This window comes from Poromitra crassiceps (assembly GCF_964638095.1).
Source record: "Poromitra crassiceps genome assembly, contig: HAP1_SCAFFOLD_745, whole genome shotgun sequence".
Lineage (NCBI taxonomy): Eukaryota > Metazoa > Chordata > Actinopteri > Beryciformes > Melamphaidae > Poromitra > Poromitra crassiceps.
In genome coordinates this window covers 22,501-42,500 of record NW_028151663.1, presented here as the reverse complement: position 1 = coordinate 42,500, position 20,000 = coordinate 22,501, and the positions used below count along the sequence as shown (strand labels likewise).

The 20,000-nt window shown below is 45.0% G+C and overlaps 1 protein-coding gene across 1 annotated transcript in view; it reads right to left on the bottom strand.

Annotated features, from left to right (window-relative positions):
• LOC310771524 (membrane-associated guanylate kinase, WW and PDZ domain-containing protein 3-like) overlaps positions 1-20,000 on the bottom strand; it is a gene marked incomplete at both ends in the record, with an annotated part of 49,571 nt that overhangs the window by 19,947 nt on the left and 9,624 nt on the right. The window contains one exon of the mRNA XM_083664118.1: positions 4,302-4,508. Within this exon, the coding sequence (XP_083520244.1) occupies positions 4,302-4,508 (207 nt within the window). The remainder of the gene's footprint in view (positions 1-4,301; positions 4,509-20,000) is intronic.

Sequence of the window (20,000 nt, the reverse complement as noted above, 5' to 3'; positions counted from 1 at the left end):
GTGTTATGGTGCACACAGGGTCTAACCTATTTCTGTTGGAGGCCTGTGTCTCCTTGTGAGCATCAAGGACAGATCTGCTCCTCGGAGAGCCGAGAGGGGAGTCCAGTCCTGATTGATCACACACACACACACCGTGTCCTGCGCTCTTCCTCAAGGTGACCTGCACTATATTAGAAGGTCTATCTATGGCGACGGTCCTGTGCAAGTGGAAAGTGTCTAAACATTGTGGTTATCGCATTTGAATATTTGTGCGTAGCTTTAAGCATCGCTCGGTAGCAGAAGAGTTCAGTCTCTTCTTCAAGGCATGAAGACTATGATGTGATGTCTCTGACAACAGCGGGGGGGACTGTTCCATGTCATTGCAGCAGAGTGGAGAAAGCTCCTGTCAAGGCATTTGGTATTGGCCCTGAGGAGTGGCAGGACATGGGTTGGTGTTGGCCCTGAGGAGTGACAGGACATGGTTTGGTGTTGACCCTGAGGAGTGACAGGACATGGTTTGGTGTTGGCCCTGGGAAGTGACAGGACAAGGTTTGGTGTTGGCCCTGAGGAGTGACAGGACATGGTTTGGTGTTGACCCTGAGGAGTGACAGGACATGGGTTGGTGTTGGCCCTGAGGAGTGACGGGACATGGGTTGGTGTTGGCCCTGAGGAGTGACAGGACATGGGTTGGTGTTGACCCTGAGGAGTGACAGGACATGGTTTGGTGTTGACCCTGAGGAGTGACAGGACATGGTTTGGTGTTGACCCTGAGGAGTGACAGGACATGGTTTGGTATTGGCCCTGAGGAGTGACGGGACATGGGTTGGTATTGGCCCTGAGGAGTGACAGAACATGGTTTGGTATTGGCCCTGAGGAGTGACAGGACATGGTTTGGTGTTGGCCCTGAGGAGTGACAGGACATGGTTTGGTGTTGGCCCTGGGGAGTGACAGAACATGGTTTGGTGTTGTCCCTGAGGAGTGACAGAACATGGTTTGGTGTTGGCCCTGAGGAGTGGCAGGACATGGTTTGGTGTTGGCCCTGAGGAGTGGCAGGACATGGTTTGGTGTTGACCCTGGGGAGTGACAGGACATGGTTTGGTGTTGACCCTGGGGAGTGACAGGACATGGTTTGGTGTTGGCCCTGAGGAGTGACAGGACATGGTTTGGTGTTGGCCCTGAGGAGTGACAGGACATGGTTTGGTGTTGGCCCTGAGGAGTGACAGGACATGGTTTGGTGTTGGCCCTGAGGAGTGACAGGACATGGGTTGGTGTTGACCCTGAGGAGTGACGGGACATGGGTTGGTGTTGACCCTGAGGAGTGACAGGACATGGGTTGGTGTTGACCCTGAGGAGTGACGGGACATGGGTTGGTGTTGGCCCTGAGGACTGACAGGACATGGTTTGGTGTTGGCCCTGAGGAGTGACAGGACATGGTGTGGTGGTAGCCTCGGGATGGGTCGACCCGGGTCATGAGCTGAGGCTAGCAGTGCTTTCAGGTCTGCTGGACAGTTGGGAGTAGAGATGAAACGATAAGAAAATTTCATATGACGATTATAGTGACCAAAATTATCACGGTTATCGGTATTATCATGGTACTGTTTTGCTGTATTGTTACGGTTACCGTAAGGGAATTTGATCATGGTTTATCATTAAACCGGTTGTCGTTTCATCCCTACTTGGGAGTGTTGCTTCTTGAAAAGAACCCTTTTTGCCGCAACTGTTCTGCGATGGCTCAGCTTGACATCATCCTTTTGGGGCAGAGTCCTCATCCACACCAATGACCTGTAGTGACCCCTCATCCCCACCAATGACCTGTAGTGACCCCAGCGTTTCCGTTAGACAAGAACGGTGCCGGACAACGTGTCCGGCATGATCTCAGTTTCCCGGACACTTGGAATAAACTCCGGTCACATAATTAGCTCTGTGTTTATTGAGTTTAAAAAACATTTGATGGCAGGTTATAGCCTCTATAATCTCCATATTGCCGTAAATTCCCTGCACCAACCGTGCTTCTATGACCGCTCAATCAAACGGAACGACCCGAAATGCAAGCTTCAGGGGTAATTCAGGGGTAATTATGGGGCGGCTTTAGCTCAGGAGGTAGAGCGGGTCGGCCAATGACGCAAGGGTTGGCGGTTCGATCCCCGCTCCCTCCCAGCTGCTGTCGTTGTGTCCTTGAGCAAGACACTTAACCCTCCTTGCTCCCGATGGTGTGTAGGCACCCTGCGTGGCAGCCTGCCGCCATCGGTGTATGAATGGGTGAATGTAGACTATCTACTGATTGTAAAGCGCTTTGGATAAAAGCGCTATATAAATGCAGGCCATTTACCATTTACCATAATTAACTTCTCCGTGACGCGCGCAGTGTAGACTTTGGTACACGCTGCCTTAGGCTCAACACGACGTAGCCTATTAAAAGAACCCTGGCAAGGGCTTTTCAGTTCTCAGATCAAGGCTACAGGTAACTAGCATTAATAATGATCATGTATTCTTCTTACCTTTTCTTCCAGTTTAAAGTGAAGCAAATATTCATGTGAATCATCATATTATAAGTTGAATAGTCTGCTCTGTCTGTTCTGCTCTCTCTCCTCTTCCCCTGCTCTCTTCCTACCTTTGTCCCTCTCCACCTCCTCCCTTCCCCCTGCTCTCTCCCTGACCAGAGAGCACACGTCTGCCGGATCTCCATTGAAATTCATTCTGTAGCCATACAGGTTATGCCCTTTGTCGTGAGCTCCACAAGAAGGCCATTGTGCCAGATCTGGTCGAACGCGCCCTTAATATCTAGTATCTAGTAATATCAATATCTAGGCCAACAACACTTGACTGCCTTGTCCAGGATGTTGTTCCACATCTGGGACAACACTGTGACTGGGTATAAATCCAAATGGTTTTGATCAGAGATCAGGCCATGGAGGAGGACGTCGCCCTGTAGATGTTAGTGAAAACAGTGGATTCCATCACTTTGCTGATGGCAGTGAGCAGGGCTATGATATGGTACATCAGGCCCCTAATTAATAATAATAAACAAGCCATAAAAAGTGTAAAAAGTGCTTAGAGCAGACCTGACTGCTAAACGGATAAGAACGTGACGGGGGGAAAGCTTAAGAAACATGATAAATCTATATTAGCTGAATGAATGTAGTCATATAATTTTAACACTGCTTTATATCACTCGTGGTTTATGTATCCAGAACTAGATTTAACATCGACTGGGCTCATTAAACTAAGCAACTGTAGCAAGTTTTATAGTATCGCCAGAGAAACGGACAGTGACATTGACTTGGCTTGACTATTCCATTAACCAAAAGGATATATGTATGGCTACATGTATCCATATATATATATATGGATATATGTATGGCTACATGTATCCATATATATATACAGTATATGGATATATGTATGGCTACATGTATCCATATATATATATATGGATATATGTATGGCTACATGTATCCATATATATATATATGGATATATGTATGGCTACATGTATCCATATATATATACAGTATATGGATATATGTATGGCTACATGTATCCATATATATATATATGGATATATGTATGGCTACATGTATCCATATATATATATATGGATATATGTATGGCTACATGTATCCATATATATATACAGTATATGGATATATGTATGGCTACATGTATCCATATATATATATATGGATATATGTATGGCTACATGTATCCATATATATATATATGGATATATGTATGGCTACATGTATCCATATATATATACAGTATATGGATATATGTATGGCTACATGTATCCATATATATATACAGTATATGGATATATGTATGGCTACATGTATCCATATATATATATATGGATATATGTATGGCTACATGTATCCATATATATATACAGTATATGGATATATGTATGGCTACATGTATCCATATATATATACAGTATATGGATATATGTATGGCTACATGTATCCATATATATATACAGTATATGGATATATGTATGGCTACATGTATCCATATATATATACAGTATATGGATATATGTATGGCTACATGTATCCATATATATATACAGTATATGGATATATGTATGGCTACATGTATCCATATATATATACAGTATATGGATATATGTATGGCTACATGTATCCATATATATATACAGTATATGGATATATGTATGGCTACATGTATCCATATATATATACAGTATATGGATATATGTATGGCTACATGTATCCATATATATATATATATGGCTACATGTATCCATATATATATATGGATATATGTATGACAGTATGGCAGCTTGACATTTTACTGACCAGGCAGCCCGTTGACCAGTGGTGGCCTCTCGTCATCCTCCTCCTCCTCGGGGACCACGCTGTCCTTCCTGTCCATCTTGCTGACCGACGTGGTGCGTTTCCTGGACACCTCGCCGCCATACTCCTCATCAAACAGCACCTGGTCCACCAGGTCAGGCTGCACCAGGTTGGGCTCCGCTGGGGGCTTCGGGGTGCCATAGTAGTTCCCTTAGAGAAGGGAGGATGGACAGGAGGAGCACGGGGGAGCGAGGAGGAAGTGGAGGGAAGGTGAGAGAGAGAGAGGAAAGTGTTCATCTCATGTTCATACAGAACGAAGAACGAGCCATCGAGACAAACGGAGAGAGATACAGAGGGAGACAGGGCCAGGCTGGCATATAGATGATGCTATTATCTACAGTATACAGCCTGTGGGAGACGCAGCCACAATTCAACAGATTTAAGACGAAAAAGAAATGGTCTAGAAGTCACAGACTAGCACTCAAAGCTGGCTATTAGCACCGTTTCAGAAGTCTGCTTCCTATAAAGACGCTTCTCTCCTGGCCCTTAAACAAGAAAGGATGGGAGGAGGAGAGAGAAGGAGAGGAGAGTGGAGGGAAGGAGACACACACACATGCACGCACATGCACACGCACACACACGCACGCGCACACACACACACACACACACACACACACACACACGCACACGCACACGCACACGCACAGGGGCGTCATGCAAGCCAACAATCTGAGGGGGCGAACTCTGCTGCCGGCGGCAAAAAATTTGGGGGGTTGGAAGCCAGATTTAGAGGAATATCTAATTTTTAATTAACAGACTGAGCAGGTGTAACCATAAGGCTATTTTCCAAACTGCTCAGCCTCCTGGAAAGATCCATAATCACCAGACTAAGTACATTGCCACTGCCCAGGCTCAATGGACTTGATAAAAAAGGGAGACCACATGTTTCAAAGCAATGTCACACAATGCTTATTTTGGCTGGTATTGCCTTTTCAGAAGGTAGAAATCTTTCCTCTAGATCAGAGGTTCCCAACCTTCTTTGTGCCAAGGACTGGTAGATACATGGGAAAAAAAGTTGCGGACCAGTTGTCAATTTTAATGGTTTTAGATATATTTACTCACCAGGTGGCGACAAAGGGTAAATAACAGCCTTTTGTGTTGTACTGTATGTAGCCTATACAGTATTTATGTTTTTGTTTTAACTACAAACATACATAAACGTAAACTTGAAACTATGTTTCAACTACCATACACAGCCTATAATATTATAGCCTATGTTTATTAAAAAAGTTTTTTTTTTTTTTTTTTACCTCTCAAAAATCTGAGGGGGCAATTGCCCCCTCAGTTACAATGGGCATGACGCTTCTGCACACGCACACACGCACACGCACACACACACACACACACACACACACACACACACACACACACACACACACACACACACACACACACACACACACTTGTTCATCTTATGGTAAACTAAAGCGCATACCTCCGCCAACCTTTCTACAAAGTTTGTGATGTTATGTGAATCCGTTTGGGAGTTTGCCGCCTTTTTGTGTGAACTTGGCCCATCAGTACTTTACCAATTTCCGTGCAATTCCGTCCAGAACTTTTTGTCTGGACAAACAGACAAGCAGGGGTGACAACATGATCTCCTGAACAAACTGTGCTGGCGGAGGTCATAAGATAGAAGCACACATGGGTACCGAACCAGACAAAAGAGAGAGAGAGGACGAGAGAGAGGAAGAGAGGCATACAGAGTATGATGAAAGAAAAAGACATCCAACATAGGGCTGCTCGATGATGGCAAAAATCCTAATCACGCTTATTTTTGACTGATATTGAGATCACGATTATTTTTAACGCGATTACTCAGTGACTTTGGCAAAATAGTGCATTTATTGAACTTGAAAAAACGTCTTTTTAATACTGAATTTCTTTTAAATTTAAATACAATTTAACTGAAAAACAAAGAAAAAGGATAAATAAATAGCCTACCTAAAATAAATAATATATCTAAAAAAAAAGATTGTTTTATCTGGATTATCTTGTTTTCATAATTGTGGGGAAGCCAAAATTGAAATTGAGATTAAATTCGATTAATTGCACAGGCCTAATCCAACATGTCTAACAGAGCTACAATTCACCTGTTTCATAACAAAAATGAATTCTCTACACGTCACAGTTCTCAAAGTTGATCACAGCTCCAGAATCCAGATGCCTGCTTCCTACGCGAGGCTGCACCTCTCCTGGTCCTGGCCCTCTGCTCTGTCCTCCCTGGGTCTACCTGCTCTGCCCTCCCTGGGTCTACCTGCTCTGCTCTGTCCTCTCTGGGTCTACCTGCTCTGCTCTGTCCTCCGTGGGTCTACCTGCTCTGCTCTGTCCTCCCTGGGTCTACCTGCTCTGCTCTGTCCTCTCTGGGTCTACCTGCTCTGCTCTGTCCTCCCTGGGTCTACCTGCTCTGCTCTGTCCTCTCTGGGTCTACCTGCTCTGCTCTGTCCTCCCTGGGCCTACCTGCTCTGCTCTGTCCTCCCTGGGTCTACCTGCTCTGCTCTGTCCTCCCTGGGTCTACCTGCTCTGCTCTGTCCTCCCTGGGTCTACCTGCTCTGCTCTGTCCTCCCTGGGTCCACCTGCTCTGCTCTGTCCTCCCTGGGCCTACCTGCTCTGCTCTGTCCTCCCTGGGTCTACCTGCTCTGCTCTGTCCTCCCTGGGTCTACCTGCTCTGCTCTGTCCTCCCTGGGTCTACCTGCTCTGCTCTGTCCTCCCTGGGTCTACCTGCTCTGCTCTGTCCTCCCTGGGTCTACCTGCTCTGTCCTCCCTGGGTCTACCTGCTCTGCTCTGTCCTCCCTGGGTCTACCTGCTCTGCTCTGTCCTCCCTGGGTCTACCTGCTCTGCTCTGTCCTCCCTGGGTCTACCTGCTCCCACAGAGCAGTCATCTGTCATGAAGCATGTAACAGTCAATTCACTTCACTAGGAATTTGCCAGCGACTAATTACACTGATCATTGAATACAGCAATTATCTATCTCTCAGCTGGCTTTTTTTTTAACCCCCTAATGAAGAAAAACCTTGCGGTAGGGATTATAAATATTCAGAGTGATAATAGCGCTCCGTAAAGAGAGGGAGAGAGTGCAAAACTTTGTTAAATCATTTGCTCATTTAGCTCATGGGGTGATCAATCTATGGCTGGGTGGAACAGTCTGCGGAGCTCAATTTAGGCGTAGAAAAAGTAATTATTCAACCTCCATTAGGATTATAAATAATGTGCACACTAATTTACAACCCTGCCATTTTTTTTAACGATTATTTGTTTGCTAAATGTTGCTCTGTCAGATGTGTTTAATATGCAATGTTATCACATTACGTCTTTTCATTACAAGAAGCAACCATCAGATTGAGCCCACTCAGCTAAATCGCAATTCATAATTACTTTAATTAAAGAATAGGGGCGAGATACCGCTGGGAAATGGGGGATTTTCAGCAAATTAATTAGCCTCCATAAACTTGATCTTATGTTCATTTAGAACCCGGGCTTCGTATGGAACTGTGCTATTATGAACCTTTGATGTATCTACCCGCCAACGAGCACGCGCTGCAAACGCTGTCGAGGCATTTATCGTCTGCAAATCTTTTCAGCTGGGGTACAAAAGAGGAAAGGTTGAGTGTGGCACGCAAAGAACAGAAGGCTGTGAGGGAAGCATCCCGCTCATTTCAGCAGCTTATAGAGAGAGCGCCATACAATAACAGTGCAATGCTTCTTTGATAAGCCAGCCCATCTCTCTCAGTCTAGCATCTCCTCAGGCATGCCAGCTACACTATACAGCTAACTGGGTTAATGCTGCTGTGCTCATCTTATATAGTGGTAGGAGGGCTGACGAGGAGGATGAGGATGGATGAAAGACCCCCCCTCCCCCTTCCTCCCTCCCTCCCTCCCTCTTCCCTCCCCCCCCCCAACAAGGACCCTAAAAAAGAAGGATAAGACATCGCTCACGTCACAGCGCTTGAATTTTGCTTTGGGGCCAGTTCTGTTGAAGTGAATGGGGTGGGCACACGGGTAAGTCCCACTATAAACCCCATCGTATCTGTGTCGTTTCACGTTTGAAGCTTCCACAAGATGAAAGAAAACACAGCATGCTGTGATGTTGCCGGGTGGAAAATAGCATTTCTGTTATAACCTGGTACGATGCATCTCTCCCTATTTTATAGGGGTAATGTTCTTGTACACTGTCCCTGTATTAAAAAAAAAAAAAAAAAAAAGTTTGTTCTTTATGTAAATATGAGTTTCAGTTGTCCTTATTATTGGTCTCCAAACAGATTGTGGCTCTGTCTGTCTGTCCAGCAGCTCCAATAACAGCTCAACTCAAGCCCCTGTTTGGTCTATAATCTAGAGGTCAATAGTCTGTTTGGTCTATCTACAGGTCAATAGTCTGTTTGGTCTATCTACAGGTCAATAGTCTGTTTGGTCTATCTAGAGGTCAATAGTCTGTTTGGTCTATCTAGAGGTCAATAGTCTGTTTGGTCTATCTACAGGTCAATAGTCTGTTTGGTCTATCTACAGGTCAATAGTCTGTTTGGTCTATCTAGAGGTCAATAGTCTGTTTGGTCTATCTACAGGTCAATAGTCTGTTTGGTCTATCTACAGGTCAATAGTCTGTTTGGTCTATCTACAGGTCAATAGTCTGTTTGGTCTATCTAGAGGTCAATAGTCTGTTTGGTCTATCTAGAGGTCAATAGTCTGTTTGGTCTATCTACAGGTCAATAGTCTGTTTGGTCTATCTAGAGGTCAATAGTCTGTTTGGTCTATCTACAGGTCAATAGTCTGTTTGGTCTATCTACAGGTCAATAGTCTGTTTGGTCTATCTACAGGTCAATAGTCTGTTTGGTCTATCTAGAGGTCAATAGTCTGTTTGGTCTATCTAGAGGTCAATAGTCTGTTTGGTCTATCTACAGGTCAATAGTCTGTTTGGTCTATCTACAGGTCAATAGTCTGTTTGGTCTATCTACAGGTCAATAGTCTGTTTGGTCTATCTAGAGGTCAATAGTCTGTTTGGTCTATCTAGAGGTCAATAGTCTGTTTGGTCTATCTACAGGTCAATAGTCTGTTTGGTCTATCTAGAGGTCAATAGTCTGTTTGGTCTATCTACAGGTCAATAGTCTGTTTGGTCTATCTACAGGTCAATAGTCTGTTTGGTCTATCTACAGGTCAATAGTCTGTTTGGTCTATCTAGAGGTCAATAGTCTGTTTGGTCTATCTAGAGGTCAATAGTCTGTTTGGTCTATCTACAGGTCAATAGTCTGTTTGGTCTATCTACAGGTCAATAGTCTGTTTGGTCTATCTAGAGGTCAATAGTCTGTTTGGTCTATCTACAGGTCAATAGTCTGTTTGGTCTATCTACAGGTCAATAGTCTGTTTGGTCTATCTAGAGGTCAATAGTCTGTTTGGTCTATCTACAGGTCAATAGTCTGTTTGGTCTATCTACAGGTCAATAGTCTGTTTGGTCTATCTACAGGTCAATAGTCTGTTTGGTCTATCTAGAGGTCAATTGCTAACGACACCATGATACATGATTGAACAGGGTAACAGTCAATATCACCTCGTGTGGTTTCTTTCATCTGGAGGTAGTGTAGTGGTAGATTCCTGGCCTACCAACACGAGGGCTGCAGGTTCGCGCCCCCGTGTTACCTCCGGCTTGGTCGGGCGTCCATACAGGCACGATTGGCTGGTCTGCGGGTGGCAAGCCAGAATGAGGGTATGTGTCCTGGTCACTGCACTAGCGCCTCCTCTGGTCGGTCGGGGGGTGCCTGTTCGGGGCAGAAGGGAACTGGTGGGAATAGCGGGATCCTCCCACGTGCTACGTCCTGCCGGTGAAGCTCCCCGCTGTCGGGTGAAAAGAAGCGGCTGGCAACTGCGCATGTGTCGGGGGAAGCATGGTGCTAGTCTACGGCTCTCTACAGTAGTAGGTAGCTCTCCGGGCAGAGGGGGTGGAGCTGCGACCGGGGCAGCAGGGGGGGAAATTGACCAAGTACAAATGGGGGAGAAAATGGGGGGGAAATCAGGAAAAACAAATCTGGTGGAAGCATTTTTCAATCCAAGATGAAAGGACACAGATATGATGGTTTAAGTGGGACTTTCCCGAACGCTGTGACGTGAGTGATGTCTTATCCTTCCTTTTTAGGGTCCTTGCCCCCCCCCCCCCCCCATCCTCTCTGTCACATCTCAGGCTCTGTGCTCACCAAGCGACACTCAAAGATGGCTTCATTAATAGCGATCGCAAGGAGCGATTGGCTCAATCTGCTGGCTAATCCCTGCCTTTTTCCTGCACGCTGACGTTCATCAGCCAGATGCTATCTCTGTAATGACTTAGAGACACACGTCTCCTGGCCCCTGACACATAGAGACTATCTCTGTAATGACTTAGAGACACACGTCTCCTGGCCCCTGACACATAGAGAGACTATCTCTGTAATGACTTAGAGACACACGTCTCCTGGCCCCTGACACATAGAGACTATCTCTGTAATGACTTAGAGACACACGTCTCCTGGCCCCTGACACATAGAGACTATCTCTGTAATGACTTAGAGACACACGTCTCCTGGCCCCTGACACATAGAGAGACTATCTCTGTAATGACTTAGAGACACACGTCTCCTGGCCCCTGACACATAGAGACTATCTCTGTAATGACTTAGAGACACACGTCTCCTGGCCCCTGACACATAGAGACTATCTCTGTAATGACTTAGAGACACACGTCTCCTGGCCCCTGACACATAGAGAGACTATCTCTGTAATGACTTAGAGACACACGTCTCCTGGCCTCTGACACATAGAGACTATCTCTGTAATGACTTAGAGACACACGTCTCCTGGCCCCTGACACATAGAGACTATCTCTGTAATGACTTAGAGACACACGTCTCCTGGCCTCTGACACATAGAGACTATCTCTGTAATGACTTAGAGACACACGTCTCCTGGCCTCTGACACATAGAGACTATCTCTGTAATGACTTAGAGACACACGTCTCCTGGCCCCTGACACATAGAGACTATCTCTGTAATGACTTAGAGACACACGTCTCCTGGCCCCTGACACATAGAGACTATCTCTGTAATGACTTAGAGACACACGTCTCCTGGCCCCTGACACATAGAGACTATCTCTGTAATGACTTAGAGACACACGTCTCCTGGCCCCTGACACACAGAGACTATCTCTGTAATGACTTAGAGACACACGTCTCCTGGCCCCTGACACATAGAGACTATCTCTGTAATGACTTAGAGACACACGTCTCCTGGCCCCTGACACATAGAGACTATCTCTGTAATGACTTAGAGACACACGTCTCCTGGCCTCTGACACATAGAGACTATCTCTGTAATGACTTAGAGACACATGTCTCCTGGCCTCTGACACATAGAGACTATCTCTGTAATGACTTAGAGACACACGTCTCCTGGCCTCTGACACATAGAGACTATCTCTGTAATGACTTAGAGACACACGTCTCCTGGCCCCTGACACATAGAGACTATCTCTGTAATGACTTAGAGACACACGTCTCCTGGCCCCTGACACATAGAGACTATCTCTGTAATGACTTAGAGACACATGTCTCCTGGCCTCTGACACATAGAGACTATCTCTGTAATGACTTAGAGACACATGTCTCCTGGCCTCTGACACATAGAGACTATCTCTGTAATGACTTAGAGACACACGTCTCCTGGCCCCTGACACACAGAGACTATCTCTGTAATGACTTAGAGACACACGTCTCCTGGCCTCTGACACATAGAGACTATCTCTGTAATGACTTAGAGACACACGTCTCCTGGCCTCTGACACATAGAGACTATCTCTGTAATGACTTAGAGACACATGTCTCCTGGCCTCTGACACATAGAGACTATCTCTGTAATGACTTAGAGACGCACGTCTCCTGGCCTCTGACACATAGAGACTATCTCTGTAATGACTTAGAGACACACGTCTCCTGGCCCCTGACACATAGAGACTATCTCTGTAATGACTTAGAGACACATGTCTCCTGGCCCCTGACACATAGAGACTATCTCTGTAATGACTTAGAGACACACGTCTCCTGGCCCCTGACACATAGAGACTATCTCTGTAATGACTTAGAGACACACGTCTCCTGGCCCCTGACACATAGAGACTATCTCTGTAATGACTTAGAGACACATGTCTCCTGGCCTCTGACACATAGAGACTATCTCTGTAATGACTTAGAGACACACGTCTCCTGGCCCCTGACACATAGAGACTATCTCTGTAATGACTTAGAGACACACATCTGCTGGCCCGCATCCGCCGAATGTGTCTCAACATTTATAAATAATAATAAATAAGAGTTTGTATTGTATGAAATTCAAATTGTTGTCCACTGTACTGACGCAGGAGAGGTCAGAGTAGGGCTGGGCGATATGGTTGGAATCAACATCATGATAATCACAAGGATTTTTTCTCAATAGCAATATATACTGTATATATAATATATGCTGATTTGGTTCATGTATGCAAAATCAAAATCAAATTATTGTTCATCTTTGATTTTTATGTCAAATTTGCTTCTCAATTTAAATAGAAATATGTGTTTGCACATACTGCCCCCACAGTCACATGACCATATAGAGCCTAACACTTGTTTCTAATTGATGAAGACGTTACTACACTCCCACATTTCCACTTCAATCACCAGCCCATTTCCTTTCCTGCCTCGTTATCACAATGCAGATAGCAAAACAACAGTTTCTAAATCGATCCTGATTTTGGCAAAGTCTCACTTTCCCTGCTAGCAGATTAGTGATGTCAGTTGTAAAAAAAAAAAGAAGAAGAAGCGTGCACAAATTAGTTTTCCAGGCAGCTGTTACTTCAGTCGTGCACTTCACTGGATTGTTCAGTTCTTGGCTGCTCTGTTCTGCTCTGTGAGCGTGACCCAACATGAACCCCACAGGCGCCGAGCCTGAGCGTGACCCAACCTGAACCCGACCTGACCAAAGTGAGAAATAAATGGTGCCGTTCGGTTCTGGTCTGAACGTCTCTGGTCTGAGGGGCACGGTGGCTCAGTGGTAGAGCTGTCGCCTCACAGTCAGAAGGTCCTGAGTTCGATTCTCGCCTGGGACACTGCGGGCGCTGTGGTTGTGTTCCCCCCCATATCTTCAGTGCCTACTGCCCAGGTGGGGTATCTCGTCGTAAGGGCCTTTCTCTCTGTGTGGAGTTTGCATGTTCTCCCCGTGCTCCCCCAGGGGGTTCCTCCGTATATAACCCCCCCACTAAAAACATGCAGAAGATCAGATCGTCATCGTCATCCGACCAGTGACGACAACATCCGAAGTTGGTCCCCGGGCGCTGTACGAGAAAGCGACCACTGCTCCTGGCCTGCCCCCCCGGAGGAAAGGACATGCCTGGATGGGTTAAATGCAGAGGACACTTTTCACCGGCCACCGTCAGCATGAGTGTGTTGTGGCCGCATGCATGTGTTGTGGTGTTCGTGTGACAATAAAAGACGGGGCTTGTCCCGTTACGAGAGAATCTGCCCGTGTCTGCGTTCCGGCTATTTTCTCATGCCTGGGGGCCATGAGACGGTGGCAGAGGGGCGGAGCTTCGAGGTTTGAGGGACAGTTTGAGGGCGAATGGAGTTACGAGACTTAAGTCACAAGATAGTTTTAATGCTTTTCCACTGGTTAAAACCCACAGACAGACGTGAAGGTTGACCAGTGGCATTGATTTATGACATGAAATTAACACACTCCAATTAACACACCCCAGAGCCCGACAGCGATGATATGTTCCATTTAGGTTGGAGCAGCATGTAAAGCATAAAATGACCCTCATAAATCTTTAGAGAACAACCCTTATGTATCAACCATTAATATCACATTAACATTAATATGCATTCAGGCAAGTCATTTGGGACTATTAGTGAGACCATTAAGATTAGCTAAGGATCCTATTAGCACGGTACCTTGAGCACAGCTCACTTATACTTAGAAACTGGAGTGAAGGCAATTCCTGAGCTCTCCACAGTAGGAATGCTGCCCAAGTGACCTACTGTGGTAGACCAGAGAGGGTCTGACCTACTGTATACCAGAGGAGGTCTGACATACTACTGTAGACCAGAGGAGGTCTGACCTACTACTGTAGACCAGAGGAGGTCTGACCTACTACTGTAGACCAGAAGAGGTCTGACCTACTGTAGACCAGAGGTCTGACCTACTACTGTAGACCAGAGGAGGTCTGACCTACTACTGTAGACCAGAGGAGGTCTGACCTACTGTGAGATCAACAGTCACTGTGGTGCTGTCAGATCAACAGTCTCTGTGGTGCTGTCAGATCAACAGTCTCTGTAGTGTTGTCAGATCAACAGTCTCTGTGGTGCTGTCAGATCAACAGTCTCTGTGGTGCTGTCAGATCAACAGTCTCTGTAGTGTTGTGAGATCAACAGTCTCTGTAGTGATGTCAGATCAACAGTCTCTGTGGTGCTGTCAGATCAACAGTCTCTGTAGTGCTGTCAGATCAACAGTCTCTGTGGTGCTGTCAGATCAACAGTCTCTGTGGTGCTGTCAGATCAACAGTCTCTGTAGTGCTGTCAGATCAACAGTCTCTGTGGTGCTGTCAGATCAACAGTCTCTGTGGTGCTGTCAGATCAACAGTCTCTGTGGTGCTGTCAGATCAACAGTCTCTGTGGTGCTGTGAGATCAACAGTCTCTGCCACAGTAGACGTGCGATGTTTGTGCTGACTGGGTGTCAAACGGAGGGGCAGCTGCTATCGGGGGAAACTGCAACCTTCTGACTGTGGAGAAGCTAATCCACACGTCTGCACACAGCTGAGCGAGTCCCGCTGCTGCTACAAAGCTTCCAGGGCTTTTTACTGCCAGCTCACAATGCTTCTAAATCATCAGGCCCACCACCACCTCTCCCCATCTCCTGTGCTCTTTCTCAGGCAGCTCACTCTCTATCTCTCCCTCTCTCTCCACAGTCAACCTCTCTCTATAGCCTCTTCTAAACATGAACTGTGGATCATAACCTTAGACTCAGGTCTGACTATCCCCCGCAGGTACCCTGCTAGACACGACTCAATAAACCACTTCATCACATTCTAAACATATGGAGAAGCTGCCTAGCCCACTGGAGAGGAAAGGTACAGAATAGGCTACAATTCTCTGCTCTGGATCCAATTATATGTTTCGAATGCATGTATTCCTCTAGTATTCTCCTCAGAGATCGACTTTGCAGCGGCGCGTCATACGTCATTCAGGGCAAGCTTGGAATGCATCGTTATTGAAAACACAGACAACATGCACGCTCCTATCTGCATTTGCAGACACAAATATGAGACAATATTTCCTCGACGTTGCCTTGATGAGAAAGCAATGCAGCTTAAAACGTGTTGGCATGGGGAATAGGCTAAACTCAGTCACGGAGAGAGGAGTGCTATGTTGCTCTTGCTCTCTCTCTCTCCCCCCCGAACACGGGCAGAAAAAAAAATCAATATTCACAATTCTCAAACGAATGATAAGCTACGCAGACCCATGTCGTGTCATATTAAGTGTTAAAAATTCAGCAGAAACGAATTTTAAAAGCTCAGAACGAAAATGTGTTTCTGGTGGACGAGTTTCCACTTTAAACAGCGTGCGCTGGAGAGACGAGTGTGTTGCTTTTCTCTCCCACCTGGCTGTGGCTTTAATGTCTATGGGCTGTCCTGAGTGTTTTCTATATTTGAATGTATATATTTGTATTATATTTGTACATACCTGTAATAGGGGTATGAGGGGGTACATAAGATGGCGTCTGTATATGTGTGTTTTATGACTGAAGAAGAGCGTAAGCTCGAAACGTTACACCTGGAATAAAACAAAAGCAAACGGGACCTACAGTGTGCGGCCTTTCTTTCTTTATTTCACTGCAGTTTTTATTGGGTCCAGCACCTGCCTTTCACACTGGTTGGGATATGCGTATCTTTTTTCACTGTTATACTGTCCTGAGTGTCCTCACTCACTGATCATGAGTTTGCACATTAATTCATTGATATGCAGGACGATTAATTAGCCTAATATAGGCGACGTAACTATGTCCGTTCATGAAATTATTAAATAGACATTTATGGTCTGTGAGTTCACGTGACCGGCTGGTTTACCAGGCTAGGTAGGGGTTAGGGTCTTTTTTTTTTATTATGACTTGGCCGTCTCAGAGTCAGACACCCTCTCTTACAAGTCCAAATCTTCCTCCAGGGAAAAAACAGCGCTACCGACTGCGCCACCGTACCCCATATGCCCCCTTATCTTTAATAAGAGGTTGTTGATGTTACCCCCACGTCTTGGAATAATGACTTGTTCTATGCCTATATATCTGAGTGAAGCGACATTGTGGTGTGCATTCTTAAAATGTGCTGCCACTGTGCTTTTTTCATCGCAGTTTCTTATTGTGCTCCGATGCTCTGCTATGCGTGTTTTCACTGGTCGTGTTGTTTTACCCACATACGCTTTTCCACATGGACATTTCAGCACATAGATGACGTTAGTAGTTGTGCATGATATTTTTCCCTTTATGCTTATTTTCCTTCCTGTAGATGGATGGTGGAAGAACGGTTAGTTGTTAGTTTTTCCCTGGAGGAAGATTTGGACTCAGGGATATATTGTCTAAAAAAGTATTCCTTGAAGTGTTCTTGAGGGGTATCCGTGTGTGTACCTGTATACTCTTGAGTGTTTCGAAGCTTTGAAACTGTTTTTGCATAATGTCGGGAATGGAAAAAACACTGAATGTGCCTGATGTGTCCTGTCTTAGTACACTGAAAAGTAGTGAGAAACTGAATCAATTTGAACTTGTGTCTTCTGATATATACTGTATATATATATTAAGGTGACCAGATTTATCAAATGAAAATCGGGGACATTTCCAGTCCGGCAATCAATATATTATAAAAATATCCAATGTTATTACCTATGAAATAATAATGGGGGATGATTCCAGTTTAATTTATTTTGTCCATGGCTGTTGTACTGTACCCACACACACACACACACACACACACACACACACACACACACACACACACACACACACACACACACACACACACACACGTCATTCACTTTACAAAATGTCAATGTGTTCCCCAGCAGCATTGGCCTGGCCTTCCGAACCTACAGCGCCAGATGTTTTATGAATAGCCTCAGATCTCAAAAAGTATTTTCGGTGGAGTCCTAATTGCTTCTTCATTGTTCAAGATCTAGTGAAAGAGCTGCAGCAGAACATGTAACCACTTGTTGGATGCCTGGATCAAAACATTGACTCATAGAATCCATTCTCATTCAGATATCTTGAGATGAGAACGGTCAAGGGTCCCCTTTGAAATTGACCATATATGCCGGTTTTTCAAAATTCATTATTTAGCCCCCTTCCCGACAAGGTAGCATGGCATTGTTGGTCCCAACGGATGCTGTAGGTCATTTAAGAATGAGCCTGCTAGAGCTATAGAGTCATCCACAGACGCCAGTAGAAAATCGGGGACATTTTCAGGGACAGCTCCAGCCGGGGACAGGTCACCAAAAACGGGGACTGTCCCCGAAAATCGGGGACGTCTGGTCACCTTAATATATATACATATAAAATGTTTTTGATATTGTATGTATACTTTTGTTATATTTTGAAGTTTTGTTCTTAGATAGCACTTCCTCTTTAAAAGTGAGCCTGGGTCTACCTCCAAGCCAGTAGGCGGAGGTATGTATCCATGTACCTGTATATAAACACTTCCTGAAACGTATGTGCCTCACATGACACTGACGAAGATCCGTACATCCAAACTGTTTGTCTCTAATTAAATGTTGTCCACGGGAGCTCAAAGAAACTCTGTGTCGCGAGCCTTTTTCTAGAATATGTACACTTCACACACACACACACACACACACACTATACAAACATATACACACAATATACAAACATACACACTATACAAACATACACACTATACAAACATACACACTATACAAACATACACACACTATACAAACATACACGCACTATACAAACATACACACTACAAACATACACACACTATACAAACATACACACACTATACAAACATACACACACAACACACTATACAAACATATACACACACACTATACAAACATACACACACTATACAAACATACACACACTATACAAACATACACACACAACACACTATACAAACATATACACACACACTATACAAACATACACACACACTATAGACGGTTTTCACCAGCTGCAACCCCATAGCATTTCCTTTTTCTCAGCTTCTTCTTCTGTGTTTTATGGCAGTTGGCATCCTTAAATGTTGCATTATCATTACCACCACCTGAATTGTATCAGCTTCACAGTGCTAACTATTTTCAGTGTCCACTTTCTCAGCTGTTCAGGGGAAAACACTGACATAGCCTACTTCTAGTTCTATGTTTTATTGTTGCTATACGTTTAAATGTAAAGATAGGCCTATGCGTGCAATGACGTACTGATAGTCAGCTTACTCTGTAACATGTAGCTTTTATTAGCCTCTCAGGCTAGCTCCGGACCGGACAACAACGCTTCCTACTACCCAGCGTGTGCACGTCTTTCTGACAGGGGTGGACGGGTGGTTGTTATGGCAACTATCAACAACAACTACAAGACATAAAGACCGAAAGAGGCTACGTTGTTACTGTGTCTGTCGGAGACACGGCCTAACGTTAACATTTAATATGAGCCGAATATCAGCCTGCGCTCAGCTACTGTATGCAGGAAGTATACCGGATATTCAGGTGGGTTGTGATGGTTGTTATTGTTGTCAAGTTAAAACCGTCTATACAAACATACACACACATGCTGAGCCTTAAGAAGCGGTGGATGAGGATTTGACATGATGGCGCAGCAGAGTGTGAGACGCAGCTGAATAGGAATGAGAGAGAGCACAGTGCAGAGAAGGTCCGTTCATGTGAGCAGAGGTTGCTGCTCCTCCCTCCTCACAGCAGTTAAGAAAGAAGGAGCTGAAAGAGGCAGAGGAGATTATCATGTTATTGCCATAATCATGGGCAAAGTGAGATAAATCCCCCTCTCCAATCCCTTCACCACACAAATACACGCAGACGATCCGACTTTCCAACGCCTCTGAATGCAGGCAGAGTGCTGACGTTCCATTGTGCTACAAGGTGAGAAAGACTTGGCCATTCAACTGTGTTTTCCACGCTCAAATATTCTCTCCTTGTGTAAAGCACAACATGTGTACTTGCCTTCCTGTCATAAAATATCAATTGCCAATGACAACAAAGTTTGCTATGGTTAGTGAGCTCTCGCACAGGGGGCAGGGCTGCATGATATGCAACAAAAATTCATATTTTTTTTTTACAGATACTGCGATTGTGATATGAGTCACAATTTTATTGGGAATGGTCATTTATATATAAATTAGTACCGTGATTCTTCTAATACCTGCCGGCACTCTATCTGCCGCCGGGGGGCTGACCCGATTTAGCATAATAAACGCCGGTCTCGATTAAACGCCGGGGCGTTTATTCGATTTTTCTTTTCATTACGGTATGTTTTTTTCCCCCCATATTTTATTTTAGATTTTTCGTAACAATAACAAGACAAAGAAACATGCTCAGACACACACAATATACACACACAAAAACAAACCAACAAAACAA